Raw genomic sequence first — 16,809 nt, 5'->3', positions numbered from 1 at the left:
ATTGTGGACTGTTCTTTTTAAAAATTTAGTTCTGTCAGTTTTTACCTTGTGATTTTGGAAGCCCTGATGTAAGGCACATAATATATTAATAACTCAAAGTTATAAAACTTATTTATAATATTAACATTCTGCCCTGCGTAGAGATCCCTGCTCAGCTGGGAGTCTGCTTCTCTCTCTCCCTCTGTGCCTCCTCCCGCTAGTACTCTCTCTCTCTCTCTCAAATAAATAAATAAAATCTTAAAAAAAAAATAAGTTTAGGGGCACCTGGGTGGTGCAGTTGTTAAGCGTCTGCCTCCGGCTCAGGGCGTGATCCCAGCGTTCTGGGATGGAGCCCCACATCAGGCTCCTCCGCTAGGAGCCTGCTTCTTCCTCTCCCACTCCCCCTGCTTGTGTTCCCTCTCTCACTGGCTGTCTCTGTCTGTCAAATAAATAAAATCTTTAAAAAAAAAAAGTTTAACTCTTTTAGGTTCCTTCCTAGTCACTCTGTCTCCACTCCTGATTTCTGGTCTGTAGGTCCTCCTCTTGTTTCTTATGGTTAATATTTGCCACCATTGGGCCATAGCACAATATATGATCCTCATAGGCAGAAGTGGTTGAGAAAACTGTAACCAGGCTAAAAGGAGCACATTGAGCAAAAGTGTGGGCCAGAACAGAAGTTAGTGTCAGGCAGCTCAATTCACACAAAGTCAGAGAAAATTAAATAGGTCCAAACAAAAGGATCCAAAGTCAGGTAAAAGAAAAGATGACATTATATAATTAGCAACAGAAAGGAAAGGCAGAAACAAAGACATAAAGAGCTCTTGAGAGCTGATGTAGATTGTTATTATCCTATCAGCTGCCTGAACTCCTCCTACCTTATTGAGTTGATCCTTTGCACAAAGAGTCTGAATCAGTGATTCTTAATCTTGGCTGCATATTGGAACTACCTGAGGAATTCTTAAATTCCTGATGCCCAGGCTACCCCCTAGTCCAAATTTAATCTAAATCTCTGGGGCTGGGAGCCAGGTATTTTTTTTTTTAACTTTTTAAGCTTTTTTTTTTTTTTAAGATTTTTTTATTTATTGGACAGAGATAGAGACAGCCAGCGAGAGAGGGAACACAAGCAGGGGTAGTGGGAGAGGAAGAAGCAGGCTCATAGCAGAGGAGCCTGATGTGGGGGCTCGATCCCGGAACGCCAGGATCACGCCCTGAGCTGAAGGCAGACGCTTAACCGCTGTGCCACCCAGGCGCCCCTAAACTTTTTAAGCTTTTTTTAAGCTGCTCAGATGATTTTGTAAATCCAGGGTTAACAAGCACGGGTGTAAATGTTTGCAAGTGTGCAAGTGGAGTGTAGGGACAGAGAAGGAGGAGGATTTCCTGGGCTTAGTTTCTTTGTTTGGTTGGGTTTTTTTTTTTTTTCCTTTCTCTTTATTTCCCTAGAGAAACTTTCTGGTGATTTTCCTCTTTGGGATCCTGATCCTTCCCACTTGGCTTCAGGTTGAAACTACTATTTAGACAGTCATCAGCCTCAAGTACTGTTCAGTCTGCTCCTCTGGTTAGTTTTTCTATGATATCAGATGCTTAGCTTCTGAGTCTGTTTCTCTGACTAAACCAGACTTCTTCCTTCTGTGCTTCTCTAGGATTTCTCTTCATTGCTTCAGCTTTTTGGGGTTTGTCCTCTTCCCGTACCCTTGAGAGTTATTTTTTCACATGACACAGCCTCATGTTTTTATGGTATACCCTGTAATACTTAGAACAGATCTACACAATTAGGAGAGAATACATATTTTTTTCCTTTTTTCAAAGTAAAATCTATGCCCAACATGGGGCTTGAACTCACAACCCATAGACCAAGAGCTGCACACTCTACCAACTGAGCCACCTGGGTGCCCCAAGACTACACAGTTATTTCATGAATTTACTGCCTTCTATTCATCATGAATTTCTTTGTGTTGATGAAAGGCTGAACGCACACTGAAGGTTTTCTCACATTTCTTACACTTGTAGTGTTTTTCTCCCTTATGGGTTTTCTGGTGTTGAATAAGAGATGAACTCTGGCTGAAGGCTTTGTCACAATCATGGCATTTATATGGTTTCTCTCCAGTATGAGTTCTCAGATGCTTTGTAAGAGATGAGCTCTGGCTGAAGGCTTTCTTGCATTCTTTACATTTGTAAGGTTTCTCTCCAGTATGAATTCTCTGATGTCTTACAAGAGCTGAGCGGTCACTGAAGGCTTTCCCACATTCATTACATTTGTAAGGTTTCTCCCCGGTATGTGTTCCTTGATGTTGAATAAGAGCTGAACAGTAACTGAAAGCTTTCCCACATTCACTGCATTCGTATGGCTTTTCCCCTGTATGAGTTCTCTGATGTTGAGTGAGGCCCGACCTGTCACTAAAGGCTTTCCCACACTCTGTACATCCATAGGGTTTTTCTCCAGTATGAACCCTTTGATGTTTAATAAGGGATGAGGTATCATTGAAAGCTTTCCCACATTCCTTGCATTTATAGGGTTTCTCTCCAGTATGGATTCTGTGATGTTGAATAAGGTATGTGCTTTGGTTGAAGGCCTTCCCACATTCATTGCACTCATAGGGCTTTTCTCCAGTATGAATGATATGATGTTGGATGAGGGCTGACCGATGACTGAAAGCCTTCCCACATTCATTACACTCATAGGGTTTCTCTCCAGTGTGAATCCTCTGATGCTGAATAAGTGATGAGCTCCGACTGAAGGCCTTTCCACACTCGTTACATACATAAGGCTTCTCTCCAGTATGAATTCTCTGATGTAGGATAAAGGCTGAGTAGTAACTGAAGGTCTTCCCACATTCATTGCACTTCCAAGGCTTTTTCACTGAGTAAATGTTGTGACATTGAATTGGGTTTGAACTTTCCCCAGTTTCATTACAATCCTCCACAGGGTTTTTCTTGCGTTTAATTATGACTTGCCTTAAATCTTTCTTTTGATTTCCTTGCTGCCTTTCTAATGTGCCTTCACACTGCCAGGCTTCTATCAGTCTGGAGTCCCAGGACTCATCCTTTTTAAGTCTCTCCATTATCAGCTCTCTTTCAGATGACACTTCTTCATAAAATCCCTGCTTTGGAAAGGATTCTTTAGTTTCAGGTATAGATTCGGAATCTGAAATAAGTAAAAGAGTACAAGTGTTTGTGTTCTCTGTGTTGAGAGAAAAAACCAGCAGAGTTGGCAAAAGGAAAAGAAAATAAAAATGATGCTTATTGTACATGTTTTTAGAATGTTTTCAGAAAGCACCTCCTGGCAATGGCAGAGGAAGTTACAGGGACTAACAGAGATGGGAGAATGGCTAATACAAGGCACAATAAGAGGACAATGAGGAGGCTTTACCTAAGAGAATGGAAAACTGAGCAGACAAGTCAGGAAGGAGGATAATCCAGAGGGATGAGAATGAATGTTAATATAAAATATCTGAGGAAGGGTGGAAAGATGAAAACACAAGTTGAGACTGGGCAGTTTTGAAAAAGTACAAGATGAAAAAAATCACTTATAATAATCACCCAAAAACAACCACTTTTGACTTTTTAAATAGTTCCCTCTGGTTCCCCCCCTTTTTTTCTCTTTTCTTTTTTCTTTCTTTCTTTCTTTCTTTCTTTCTTTCTTTCTTTCTTTCTTTCTTTCATCTTTTTTTTTGAGAGAGAGAGCAAGAGAGCAGGGGGCAGGGGGTGGAGGGGCAGAGGGAGAGAGAGAATCTTAAGCAGGCTGCATGCCCAGCATGGAGCCTGATGAGGGGGCTCAATCTCACATGCTGAGATCATGATCAGAGCTGAAATCAAGAGTTGGACACTTAACCAACTGAACCACCCAGGCACCCCACTCCAGTCCCTTTTTAAAGGCACAGATTTTCGTGCTTACCATACACTTTATTTTTGTTTACCATACACTTTATTTTTTTTTAAGATTTTATTTATTTATTTGACAGAGAGAGACAGCCAGTGAGAGAGGGAACACAAGCANTGAGGGGGCTCAATCTCACATGCTGAGATCATGATCAGAGCTGAAATCAAGAGTTGGACACTTAACCAACTGAACCACCCAGGCACCCCACTCCAGTCCCTTTTTAAAGGCACAGATTTTTTCGTGCTTACCATACACTTTATTTTTGTTTACCATACACTTTATTTTTTTTTAAGATTTTATTTATTTGACAGAGAGAGACAGCCAGTGAGAGAGGGAACACAAGCAGGGGAAGTGGGAGAGGAAGAAGCAGGCTCCCAGCAGAGGAGCCCGATGCAGCGCTCGATCCCATAATGCTGGGATCACGGCCTGAGCTGAAGGCAGACGCTCAATGACTGAGCCACCCAGGCGCCCCTTACCATACACTTTAAATATGATTTTGTGTTTCCACTAACCACTGTCCCCTCCTTTTTCCCTTCCCCTCCTTCTTTCCTTCCTTCCTCCTTCCATTCCTCCTTTTCTTCCCTCTCTTTCTCCTTCCTTCCCCTCTTCCTTATTTTTTTGTCATACCCAAATTTCTCAAAAAGGTTTTGTACATTTTCTTATCACATCCTTGCTCCTGTACTCGCTGTAGTCTGGCTTCTCTCCCTACTACTCAGTTGTAACTGCTCTCACTGAAATTACTAACCGTTTATATGTCACCCAGATCCAGTGGATTCTTTTCATTCCTTGTTTAGCTTGGCCTCTCAACAGCACTTGACAGTGGTGACCATGTCTCCCTCCTAACAACATTCCCCCCACCTTTTTCCCCCAACTTTATTCGGATATAATTGACATATGTTCTCTCTTGACTTCTGTGATTCTAAGCTGTCCAGGTTTTATTCCTGATTGCTCTTTATTTGGGACTTTTTCTGTTTCTTCTTTTTAAATGTTGATGCTTCTTGGTATTCAGTCTAAGCTCTCCTTTTTTGCCCCTCCCCATCCTCCACAACATTATCTCCATTAAAGACCTCATTCAGTCCATGATATTAATTACGTTTTAGAAAAATTGGAATATATTTGACATATAACACTGTGTGAGTTTAAAACACAATGTGTTAATTTGATGTATTTATATAATATGATTGCCGATGTAGTGATACTTAGCACCTCAATTACATCACATAATTATCATTTTTATTTTGAGATGGGGATAATTAAGATCTAGTCCTTAGCAGGTTTGATGATTATAGCACAATATTGTTGTCTATATTCACTACTGTGCATTAGACCTCTAGGACTTATTTATCTACTAGTTGCAATTGCCTTCTATATATCAATGATCTCAAATTCTTATCTTCAGCTTAGTTCTGTCCCTCATACCCATATATCCAACTATTTACTTCATGTATCCATCTGGAAATCTCAAATTCAATATATCTATACCTTAATTCATCTTATACCTCAATCTGTATATTTCCCAGCTTTCATCATCTATGATGAAATGTCACCACCATCATTCTCGTTAACAAAAAGATACTAATATAAGATTATGAACAACACCACGAAAAGGCAGTTTTCTGAGGGCAGGAATCACACCTCTTTGGTTCATTGATATTTCTCAGGGCCTATCATAGTTCTGGTAAAGAAAAAGTATGCATGAAATAGATGTTGTATGGGGGCGCCTCAGTGGACCAATCAGTTAAGCATCTGCCTTCAACTCAGGTCATGATTCTGGGGTCCTGGGATCGGTCCTGCTTCGGGCTCCCTGCCCAGTGGGAAGTCCGCTTCTCCCTCTCCCTTTGCCCCTCTCCCCGGCTTATGCTTTCCCTCTCTCAAATAAAATAAAAAATAAAATAAAATAAAATAAAATAAAATAAAATAAAATAGAAGGAAGGAAGGAAGGAAGGAAGGAAGGAAGGAAGGAAGGAAGGAAGAAAGAAAGAAAGAGAAAGAAAGAAAGAAANAAGAAGGAAGGAAGGAAGGAAGAAAGAAAGAAAGAAAGAAAAAGAAAGAAAGAAAGAAAGAAAGAAAGAAAGAAAGAAAGAAAGAAAGAAAGAGAAAGAAAGAAAGAAAGAAAGAAAGAAAGAAAGAAAGAAAGAAAAAGAAAGAAAGAAATAGATGCTGTATGAACTGAGTTGAACACAAATAATACAAGCAGTGAGCAAATCTGGAGAGTAATAAGCCTTTCTTAAGATCCTTTTATCCCATTACAGAAACATAACCAATGTTTGAGCAAAATATATTAATGCTGCCATAATTTTGAGAAGTTGAAAATATGGCAACCTAAAGCTTAATATATGCTATGAACTATAATAATATTAGGAAAACATATGTATATGTGTATATATATAGTGTTTATTATGTGTAAGCTACTGTTTTAAAAGATTAAATATATGAACACATCTAATCCTCACAAAACCCCAAAGAGCTTTTCTGGCTCAGAGTCTGAAAACTGAGAATCATATTGAGCTCTTCCCTCTACACTACCAACCACAACAAATAAATCACCAAGTTTTATGGATTATACTTCCCAAATCTCTCTCATCCATTCTGTACTCTCCCTCCCCATTATTACCACCCCAATTCAGTTACCATCATCTCTCCCCTACCCTAATGCAACAGGCTCATAATGGATCTATTTGTATCCTTTCTCCATGCATCCCTCTCCAACCCCTCAAATCTGTATAAAACTATAGTCAGAGTAATAAATGGAACCAGACTCAATGATTACCCAGACATTAGAACCATAAGGGAACTTAAAATAACTATGATAAATATGTAAAAGTCTCCAGTGAAAAAGATGGACAACATTCACTAACAGTTGGAGAATTTTAGCAAAGAGATGGAAACTATAAAAGTCAAATGAAAATGCTAGAGATGAAAAAACGTGGTAATGGAGATTAATATCTTTGATGGGTGCATCAGTAAAGTCAATAGAGCTAAGAATCAGTAAACTTGCAAATAGGTCAATAGAAATTACTCAAACTAAAGCACAAAAAGGAAGAAACAGTGAAAAACTAACCATAAGAGAGCATCTGAGAGCTGTGAGACAATATCTAATGCTCAGAATCCATGTAATTGGAATCCTAGAAGGAAAAGAGACAGAGAATGGGCAGAAACAGTATTTGATGAGTTAATGGCTGATAATATTCCAAAACTAATGAAAGACATCAAACCAAAAATCCAAGGAAGCTCAGAGAACCCTACCTGGGATGAAACATGGGCACATATGCATGTGCGTGCACCCCCCCCCACACACACACATACCTCTAGATATATCGTATTCAAACTGTTGAAAACCAAGATAAGAGAAAAATCTTAAAGGCAGCCATAGAAAAAGAAAGAAGAACAAGGATAAAAATTACAGCAAACTTTTTGTCACAAACTATGTAAGCCAGAAGACAATGAAGTGACACATTTAAATTGCTGAAAGAATAAAAGCCCTGTCACTAGGAATTCTATATTCAGTGAAAATATAATTTCATCTTCAAAAATGAAAATGAAAGGGGTGCCTCACTGGCTCAGTCAGAAGAGCATGTGGCTCCTGATCTTGGGGTTGCAGGTTTGAGCCCCACACTGGCTACAGAGATTACTTAAAAATAAAATCTTAGGGGCGCCTGGGTGGCACAGCGGTTGGGCGTCTGCCTTCGGCTCAGGGCGTGATCCCGGAGTTGCAGGATCGAGCCCCACATCAGGCTCCTCCGCTATGAGCCTGCTTCTTCCTCTCCCACTCCCCCTGCTTGTGTTCCCCCTCTCGCTGGCTGTCTCTATCTCTGTCAAATAAATAAATAAAATCTTTAAAAAAAATAAAAATAAAAAAATAAAATAAAATCTTAAAAATAAAAAATAAATAAATAAGATTAAAGATACTTTTTCAGATAAGCAAAAGCTCAGAGAATTCATTACCAGTAGGTGTGCGCTACAAGAAATGTTCTTATAGGCAGAAGGTAATTGATACAAGTCAAGAATTTGGACCTACACCAGGGGTCAGCACATTATGGCCCATGGGCCAAACTGACCCACCACAGGCCAAATCTGGCTACTCCTGCTTGTTTACAAATTGTTTATGGCTGCCTTCATGCTACAATAGCAAGGTTAAGTAATTGCAAGAGAGTATATGGGCCCACCAAGCAAAAAATATTTACCATCTGGTTCTTTATACAGGAAGTTTGCTGACCCCTGATCTATATATAAAATGAATAGTGCTGGCAATGGCATAAATGAAAATAAATATGAAATTATTTTGTTCTTATTTTTAATTATTCTAAGAGATAACTATTTTAAACAAAAACAGTAGCAGTGTCCTGTGATTTTATAGCATATGTAAAGGTAAAATGCATGTGAACAATTACACAAAAGATGGGAGAGAAGAATTAGAAGTCTCCAGAAGTAAGGTTCCTATACTAGACATGAAGTGGTATATAATATTCTTTAAAAATATACTATGATTGGGACGTCTGGGTGGTTCAGTCAGTTGAGCATCTGACTCTTGATTTCTGTTCAGGTCATGATCTCCGGGTCATGAGATAGAGCCCTGAGTGGGCTACATGCTGGCTCGGCATGGAATCTGCTTAGGATTCTCTCTCCCTCTCCTTCTGCCCCTTCCCTCCCACTCGCACTCTCTTTAAAAAAAGAAAAGAAAAAAGAAAAAACTGTAATTAAAGAAGCATATTGGCAACTCTAGGACAACCATTAAGAAAAAACTTTAAATAAGGTTTAATGATAAGCTAATAGTGGAGATAAAATGGAAAAACAAAGAATACCCAATCAAAAAACAGAAAAAAATGAACAAGGAAAAGGTGAAACAAATAGAAAACAACTAGCTATATGTAAGATTTAAATCCAACAATACCAGTAGTTACTTTAAATGTAAATGATCTAAACACACCAGCTGAAAATTGCAGAGATTGTTGGGATGTATTTAAAAACAAGACCCAGGGGTGCCGGGGTGGCTCACTCAGTTAAGTGTCTGCCTTCAGCTTGGGTTATGATCTTGGGGTCTTGGGATCCAGCCTCATGTTGGGCTCTGTGCTCAGCAAGGAGTCTGCTGCTCCCTCTTCCTCTTCCCCTCCCCCTGCTCATTCTGTCTCTCAAATAAATTAATTAATTAATTTAAAAAAACCCAGACCCATGGGGTGCCTGGGTGGCACAGTGGTTAAGCGTCTGCCTTCGGCTCAGGGCGTGGATCCCAGCGTTATGGGATCGAGCCCCACATCAGGCTCCTCTGCTATGGGCCTGCTTCTTCCTCTCCCACTCCCCCTGCTTGTGTTCCCTCTCTCACTGGCTGTCTCTATTTCTGTCAAATAAATAAATAAAATCTTAAAAAACAAAACAAAACAAAAACCCAGACCCAGGGGCGCCTGGGTGGCTCAGTCGTTAAGTGTCTGCCTTCGGCTCAGGGCATGATCCCAGAGTCCTGGGATCGAGCCCCACATCAGGCTTCTCTGCTGGGAGCCTGCTTCTTCCTCTCCCACTCCCCCTGCTTATGTTCCCTCTCTCGCTGGCTGTCTCTCTCTCTCTCAAATAAATAAATAAAATCTTAAAAAAAAAAAAAAAACCAGACCCAATTATATGCTGTCCACAAGAAACTTACTTTAAATAGGTTTTAAAAATGGAAAAAGTATACTATGCAAACAGGAAGCCAGAGTAGCTATATTACTATCAGACAAAATAAAATTCCGAACAAGAAATATTACNCCAGACCCAATTATATGCTGTCCACAAGAAACTTACTTTAAATAGGTTTTAAAAATGGAAAAAGTACACTATGCAAACAGGAAGCCAGAGTAGCTATATTACTATCAGACAAAATAAAATTCCGAACAAGAAATATTACCAAGGTTAAAGAGGGACATTATAAAATGATGAAGGGGTAAATTCACCAAGAAGATAATTTGTTATGTGTATGCACCTAACAAAAGAGTTTCAGGTACATTAGCAAAATACATTGAGCAAAAACTGATAAAACTAAAAGGAGAAATAGACAATCCCACAATTACAGTTGGAAAATTCAACACTCCTCCGTCAGTACCCAGTAGAAGCCAGTAGACAGGAGATTGGTAAGGATCTAGAAGACCTGAATAATCTCAACCAACCTGACCTAATTACATTTATTTTCAAGTTCACATGGAACATTCATCAAGACTATATTGTGGGTAATACAACAAATCTCAGAAATGTAAAAGAACTGAAATCATACAAAGTATCTCTGACCACACAGAACCAAACCACAAAACTGAAAACAAATTTATTGAAAATCACCTAAAAGTTGGAAATCTCAAACAATCCATGAGTCAAGGAGGAAGTCACAAGTGAAAATAGAAGTTATTTTGAACCACAAAAATGAAAACTCCACATATCAAAATTGTGGCATGCAGCCAAAGCAGTCCTTAGAAGGAAATTTATAGCATTAAATGTTCATATTAAAAGAGAAGAAAGATCGTATACCAGTGATGAGGCTTCTACCTTAAGAAACTAAAGGAAGGAGAGAAAATTAGACCTAAAGTTAGCAAAGGGAAAAGATAATAAAGATAAGAGCATCGATGAATAAAATTGAAAACAGAAAATAGAAGGAATCAATGAAATAAAAAACTAGTTCTTTGAAAAGATCAATAAAACTGTTAAACTCTTAGGAAGACCAATAAAATTAAAACAGAGAAGATACAGATTACCAATATCGGGAATGAAAGACAGTAAATCATTACCAGAGCTCACTCAAGAAGAAACAGATCATCTGAATCATCCTCTATCTAGCAAGGGACCAGGATTCAAGGTTAAAAATCTTCTAATAAAGCAAACCCAAGACCCAGATGGCTTTACTGGATTGAGCTTTTGATATCATATCTAATAAAATTTTGCCTTACAAAAGGTCACAAAGACTATCTCTAATGGTTCCTCTAGGTTTTATACTTAGCTCTGTGATCCACTGAAAGTAACTGTACGGTGGGAGGTATGGATTTTCTTTTGGCATATAGATGTCTAATTGTTCCAGTACCATTTATTGAAAAGATTCTCCTTTTAACATTGAATTGATTTTTGCATCTTTGTCAGAAATTAATTGACCATATATGTATGGGTCTATTTCTGGGCCATCTGTTCTGTTCCATTGATTTACATCTATCCTTTCACCAGTACCACCACACTGTTTTGATTACTATAACTTTATGAATCTTAAAACCAATGTAATGAAGCTGTCCTTTTTCAGTACGAGAGATAGTGAACGTTTTCTTGCCAAAAGAGAAAAGAACCAATTCTGAGCCCAGAGTGATCAAGGATCTCCTAGGGGATTAACGCTCTCTGGAGCTGAAGCAAAACTATGGCATTTTAGTTGCTGTTAGTTATAGAGGAAGCTTATGTCCCAGTAAGCAGTTTGCATTACAAAATAACTTCCTTACCCCAAAATACCAGGCTCCCACAAGTCTCCACTTTCATATCCATGCCCATGTACCTGTGGGCAGAATTCAGCTGTTCTTCCACATGAGTGAAATCCATTTCCTCATCCTTGACTGTCACCAATTCCTGGAAGAACAAGCACATTCTTATAGGACTTAGGGAAGAGAACAATCTAGAAGAGGAAGTATTTTTTAATCTGAAAGTTAAACCTTTATTTAATGGAACAGCCTAAGATTTCTAAGTATTAGTCTGTGTTAAGGAAAATAATAATAGCTAACATTTATAATATATTCTGTATGTGCTAAGTCCTTTGAACAACCTCTTGCAATGATAACTCTATGAAGCAGGCACTATTATTAACATTATTTATAGGTGTGAGGATCAGATCTGAGATTTGGACCCAGGCAGCCTGACTCCAAAGCTATACTCTTTTTCTTTTAATTGAAGGATAGTTTACATAAGATATAGTCTCAGGTATACAACATAGTGATCTGACATCAAAGCTATATCTTAACTATATTTTTCTGTCTCTTACATAGTTTACTAAATAAATCTAATATAAATTAACCAATGAATGGCAAACATGTTAATTACTAATTGTACTTAGTTGTTGTAGATGGGATAATTCTCAGGTATGTAATTTATACTGATTCCTGGAATATTCGGAGATTTATAGAAATTCTGCTTGATATCCTGATGTATATAGACAGCCATCCTGTTCTAACACAGGCTTCTTCTTTCTCTGTACTTAAGGCTATGACTTTTCAATTTATTTAGTTATCCTTTAGTAACTACAGTTGTTCTGAATGAGTGGATTTGCTGATTGCAAACTAAAAATGATCAACTGTTCTTCATATTCTTTTTTTTTTAATTCTTTTTTTTTTTTTTAAGATTTTATTTATCCATTCGACAGAGATAGAGACAGCCAGAGAGAGAGGGAACAAGCAGGGGGAGTGGGAGAGGAAGAAGCAGGCTCCTAGTGAAGGAGCCTGATGTGGGGCTCGATCCCACAACGCCGGGATCACGCCCTGAGCCGAAGGCAGACGCTCAACCGCTGTGTCACCCAATATAACATATTCTATGTTATATTGACAGTCATGTGGGTGTATTTTGTTGACCAAAATTAACTGGACAATACTTTGTGAGAAAGTCAATCAACAGAATACCGTGGTTAAGAGGCAACTGGGTGACACAGTTGGTTAAGCATCTGACTCTTGGTTTCAGCTCAGGTGTTGATCTCAGGGTGTTGAAATCAACCCCCACGTTGGGCTCCACGCTTGTCATGAAGTCTGCTTGAGATTCTCTCTCTCCCTCTCCTTCTGCCCCTCCCCCTGCTCGTGCTATCTCTCTAAAATAAATAAATCTTTAAAAAAAAAAGAAAGAAAGACTACAGTGGTTTAGAGGCATAGGATTTAGGATTGGACATACCTGGGTTCTGATTAGGATTCAACTACCTTAGGATTCTGAGCAAGTTACTGTGAACCTCAGTTGGGGGTATTTTTTATGATTTTATTTTTAAGTAATCTCTGCACCCAATGTGGAACTTGAACTTACAACCCTGAGATCAAGAGTCACATGCTCCACTGACTGAGCCAGCCAGGTGCCCCTGTGAACCTCATTTTTACTGTGAAATAGGCATCATCCCTAACTCACATGATTTTTTGTTTAAAATAATGTTTGGAAAGTGGCTCTAAATGTTAGAGTTCCCCTGAACTCAGTCATTAGACATCTTCTCTTCTCCATCCATTCTTATATACCTAGAGGCAATCTGTTATTTCACCCATATTAAAAAAAAAAATTCCTCAAAAAAACCCCCACAAAAAAACGAAAAAACAAACCCTCTTTGGTCTTCCTTCCCACCAACACCCTATTTCTGTTCTCCTTTAGTGTAAAACTCTCCAAAATAGTTGTCCATAGTCCCTGCCTCCAATTTCTCTCCTATTCTCTCCTGAATCCTTTCCAATCAGGTTTTCATTCCTGTCATTCAATGCAATTGTTCTTGGCAGTCACAGATGATCTTCATATTTTTAAATCCAATGGTCAATTCTCAGTCCTCATCTTACTTGACTTAGCAGCAGTGTTTAACACAGCTGATCACTCCCTGCTCCTTGAAACACTTTCTCCACTCGGTTACCAACATGCCACACTTTTGACTTCCCCCTACCTCACTGGCCATGTCCTCTCAGTCTCCTTTGCTGGTTCCTCTTCATCTCCCTGACCATTAAGAGTTGAAGATCTATAGGACTCAGTAATAAAATTTCATCTCTTCTATTCCCTTAGAGATCACAGTTTCATGGCTTAAAATACCATTCACACAGATTACTCCCAAATTCAAGGCTCGAGGCTGAGCTCTCCCCAGACCTTAAAGTTTTCAAGGAAAAATTACTTTGGTTCAGTTCTGTAGCTAGGATTGCTGTGGACCTCTGAAGCAAGATGAAAAAAGGAAACGACACACCGTGAACACCAAGCTAAGATTTCAGAGGAGGGAACTTAAAACTAACTTGCCTGGAACTCAACAGGAAGGAGCTCAACAGTAGGTTCCATTTCTTCTGTGTCCTGTTTTTGGGGCAGAGAGGCATCCTCAGTAGTAATGGCTGGAAGGACTAGGGGGAGAAAAAGCCATGAAGGAGGTAAACTCTATTCACTAAGACAAAAGCTATCACAAGCCAGCTAAATTATATACTCAAGGCCTACTCGACTTAACTCAAAAAGGTGGGTTGAGGATAGAGTAAGATGATAAAGTAAAAGTGCATTGCCCAAAAAGCTAAACTTGTAGACCCATAATTCATCAGCCTCTTGGAATAGTCTAACAGAGAGTGGAAAAGCATGACCTTTTATCACAAAAGCAAGCAAAATGGAATATTCTCTCTTCCAAGGCTATTTCTGTAATTCTTACCTTTTTCCTCAGCTTCAATGGTCAGATAATCCATGATCAGCTTCTCTTTTTTGTCCTGTTATTGCTATGACTTCCTTCTTATTCACAGTTTCAGGTGACATAAACATGGACTTTTCAGCAATACATAATCTGCTTCTTTGTGTTAATCATTCAACTCTACTCTGAAGCTCTGGAGAGAGATTTTTGAGGTTAGGCTCGCCATCCTCTGGAATTGGTTCCTGCTCCCTGGGGCATCTCCCTCTCTCTATCTCTTCTCCTAGGAGGCTTATTCCTATGCATTTAAATCCTAGGGCCTCAGAAGTAATTCTTTGCTTGAAACCTTTATTTAGGCTAAATTAATCTCCACAGCTGGAAGACCATTCTGTAGAGTAATGAGATCAGCCACAACATGCCACACCAGGACAAAACCAGTAGAGAATCAGGGCAGGGAACTGTGAGCCTCACACCTGGTTCCAGACTGTGCAAAACTCCCATGAGACCCTAAAGCACACAACTGACCATAAGGTAGCCCGGATTATGGTAGCAGTAACTATAAGCAAGGCTTGCACCGTTGGTTCATCCTTATTCATAAAGACAGGCAGTTGATAGATGGGGCCTTTATACAGTTGATTCCCCACCTGCTCTTTTTTAAAGACCCCGAAAATGCACAGGCAGGGATTCCTTTGCGTGGTCAGAGTGAGAACAAAAGACTTCGGTGATTAGACAGTAATAACTGACAGACGAGATAAGTTCCCTCCTTGTCAAGGGAGAAAATCTAAACTTTTAAGCAGGCTGAATGACCATGAGGAACAAAACCAGTCAGTACAGCGTAAGGTGACAAGCTGGCACAAAATTCAACAAAATTTGGAAAAAAAATTTTAAAATAAAGGACGCCTGCAGCACATCCTGTTGAATGGCTGCCACATCCTGAAACTGCCGCCAGAAATAACTTATTAACTGTATCCTGCTTGTCACTCCGCACCTGAAACTTTTGGTTTGTGCCTATTTAAACCCTAAGCCTAATGCCTAATCCTTCCCCTTCGGAGTGTACTCTTGGTTTGTAGGCAAAGGCTGCGTTTCCCAGCTTTGCAAACTGCATGGCAACAAAGCTTTTCCTTGCCACTGACCAAATCCTTGCATTCCAGGCTGTGTGTGTGTGTGTGTGTGTGTGTGTGTGTGTGTAAGAGAGAGCGAGCGCACGAGCCACAACAGTCCAGGCTGTGTGTGTGTGTGTGAGAGAGAGAAAGAGAGAGAGATAACAGTCCAGGCTGTGTGTGTGAGAGAGAGTGAGAGTGAGAGAGAGAGGGACAACAGTCAACCCCTTGCACTGGCCCCTAAAATACAGGCAGGCTCCAAAACTCTGATAGAGCAAGGCACAGAAGGGTTATGAGTAAGACAACGAACCCCATTTTTTTTCTTTGTGTCCCAGTTCAGATAAGGCTGTTTGGTAGAGGGGCAAGACTTAAGGCCAAAATCGAAGGGAGGCGCTCAAGCTCCCGGGCCTCCCACTCCTGCTCCCAGAATCCCCTGTCGGCCACGCCTCCTTCAAGCTCCCGGACTCCACTTCCCGGAGGACTTAGCGGCAACCGCGCTTCTGGGACGCATCCTCGCTGGGACCTAAACCTACAAACCCGGCGTGCCTCCCAGCCAAGGAAGCGGGAGGAATACGCGGAGCGTCGGGGAGTGGGCCCGGGACGCGCGAGCAGGGCCCAGCCCTTCCCCCTCCGGGGCCGGAATCTGAGAACCTGGCCCGGTCTGCTGCGGGAGACACTGGAGCTGCGCTTAGCGCATGGACCGGCGGGTTGGAGAGACGCGCGCCTCGGGCCCAGCTCTCTCTTACCCCTGGACGCACTGCGGTCTCGGCTCCGGCCACAGGGTGGGTCCCTGCGGGTTTGCGCTCTGGGAAAGACAGGAGGGGCGGACGGAGTCGCTTTCCCGACTCACAGAGCTGCGGGGAAACAAAAGGCTCGAGCCCGAGGCTCCGTCTGGAGTCGCATCTGCGCACTTGGAGGCGACCGCGCCAGGTCGGGGGTCCCGGCGGAAGGACTCCACTTCCCAGAGGGCTCGGGGACATCGGTGCCCGTCCTCGGGGTGGGGGCATCTGTAGAGCGAGGGAGAGAGAACTGTAGGCCTTCAGTACCATCCTTAAGGTAGCGATAATACTTCATCTGATAGGTCTCCTTTCTGAATAAAATGAGAAGCTGTCGTTTAAAAGCTGGGTGGCTCAGTTGGTTAGGGATCTCCCTTCGGCTCAGGTCCTGATCCCAGGGTCTGGAATGGAGACCCCACATCAGGCTCCCTGCGCAGCAGGGGCGTCTGCTTCTCCTTCTGCTTCAGCCCCTCCCTCCCCGCTCGTGCTCTCTCTCTCATTCTGTCTCAAATAAGTAAAATCTTTAAAAAATAAAAATTAAAAGCTCCAGATATTTTCAGTGTCTTAGTATTTCTCATTCTTACAATAAAGTCCCAAACCTGTAGACTGAGTGCTAGTGATTTTTTTGAAAGCATTCTGGCTAATAAAAACCATAGGCAGGGTTGAGAAGCCATTGTCCTGAACTGCGAGATAATAAAAGAAAAAACGGTTTAGGAATGAGTTCACAAGGAAAAGTTAGATGTGAGAAAGGGGCAAGTGCCGAGATTGGCTTTGAAG

The 16,809-nt window shown here is 40.7% G+C and overlaps 1 protein-coding gene across 5 annotated transcripts; it reads right to left on the bottom strand.

The window, feature by feature from the left end:
• Positions 1-1,590: 1,590 nt before the first annotated feature.
• LOC100464096 (zinc finger protein 184) lies at positions 1,591-16,239 on the bottom strand. Of its 5 annotated transcripts, XM_034669847.1 has the most exons (5): positions 16,003-16,239; positions 14,184-14,352; positions 13,793-13,890; positions 11,290-11,413; positions 1,591-3,121 (listed from the first exon to the last, which is right to left on the bottom strand). In XM_034669847.1, exons 2-5 carry the CDS (start codon positions 14,215-14,217, stop codon positions 1,908-1,910), a joined length of 1,470 nt encoding a protein of 489 aa, XP_034525738.1. In that variant the 5' UTR covers positions 14,218-14,352; positions 16,003-16,239; the 3' UTR covers positions 1,591-1,907. The 5 variants fall into 5 exon arrangements, with proteins under 5 accessions (XP_034525738.1, XP_034525741.1, XP_034525739.1 ...); XM_034669850.1 differs by lacking the exons at positions 14,184-14,352; positions 16,003-16,239 and having other exon boundaries at positions 1,591-3,077; positions 11,343-11,413; positions 13,793-13,810; XM_034669848.1 differs by lacking the exons at positions 13,793-13,890; positions 14,184-14,352; positions 16,003-16,239 and adding an exon at positions 6,918-6,981 and having other exon boundaries at positions 11,290-11,386.
• Positions 16,240-16,809: the final 570 nt, after the last annotated feature.

This window comes from Ailuropoda melanoleuca, chromosome 10 (genome assembly GCF_002007445.2).
Source record: "Ailuropoda melanoleuca isolate Jingjing chromosome 10, ASM200744v2, whole genome shotgun sequence".
In the NCBI taxonomy this organism is placed as follows: Eukaryota; Metazoa; Chordata; class Mammalia; order Carnivora; family Ursidae; genus Ailuropoda; species Ailuropoda melanoleuca.
Note: the sequence above shows the minus strand (reverse complement) of the source record. Positions and strands in the feature narration are given on the sequence as shown.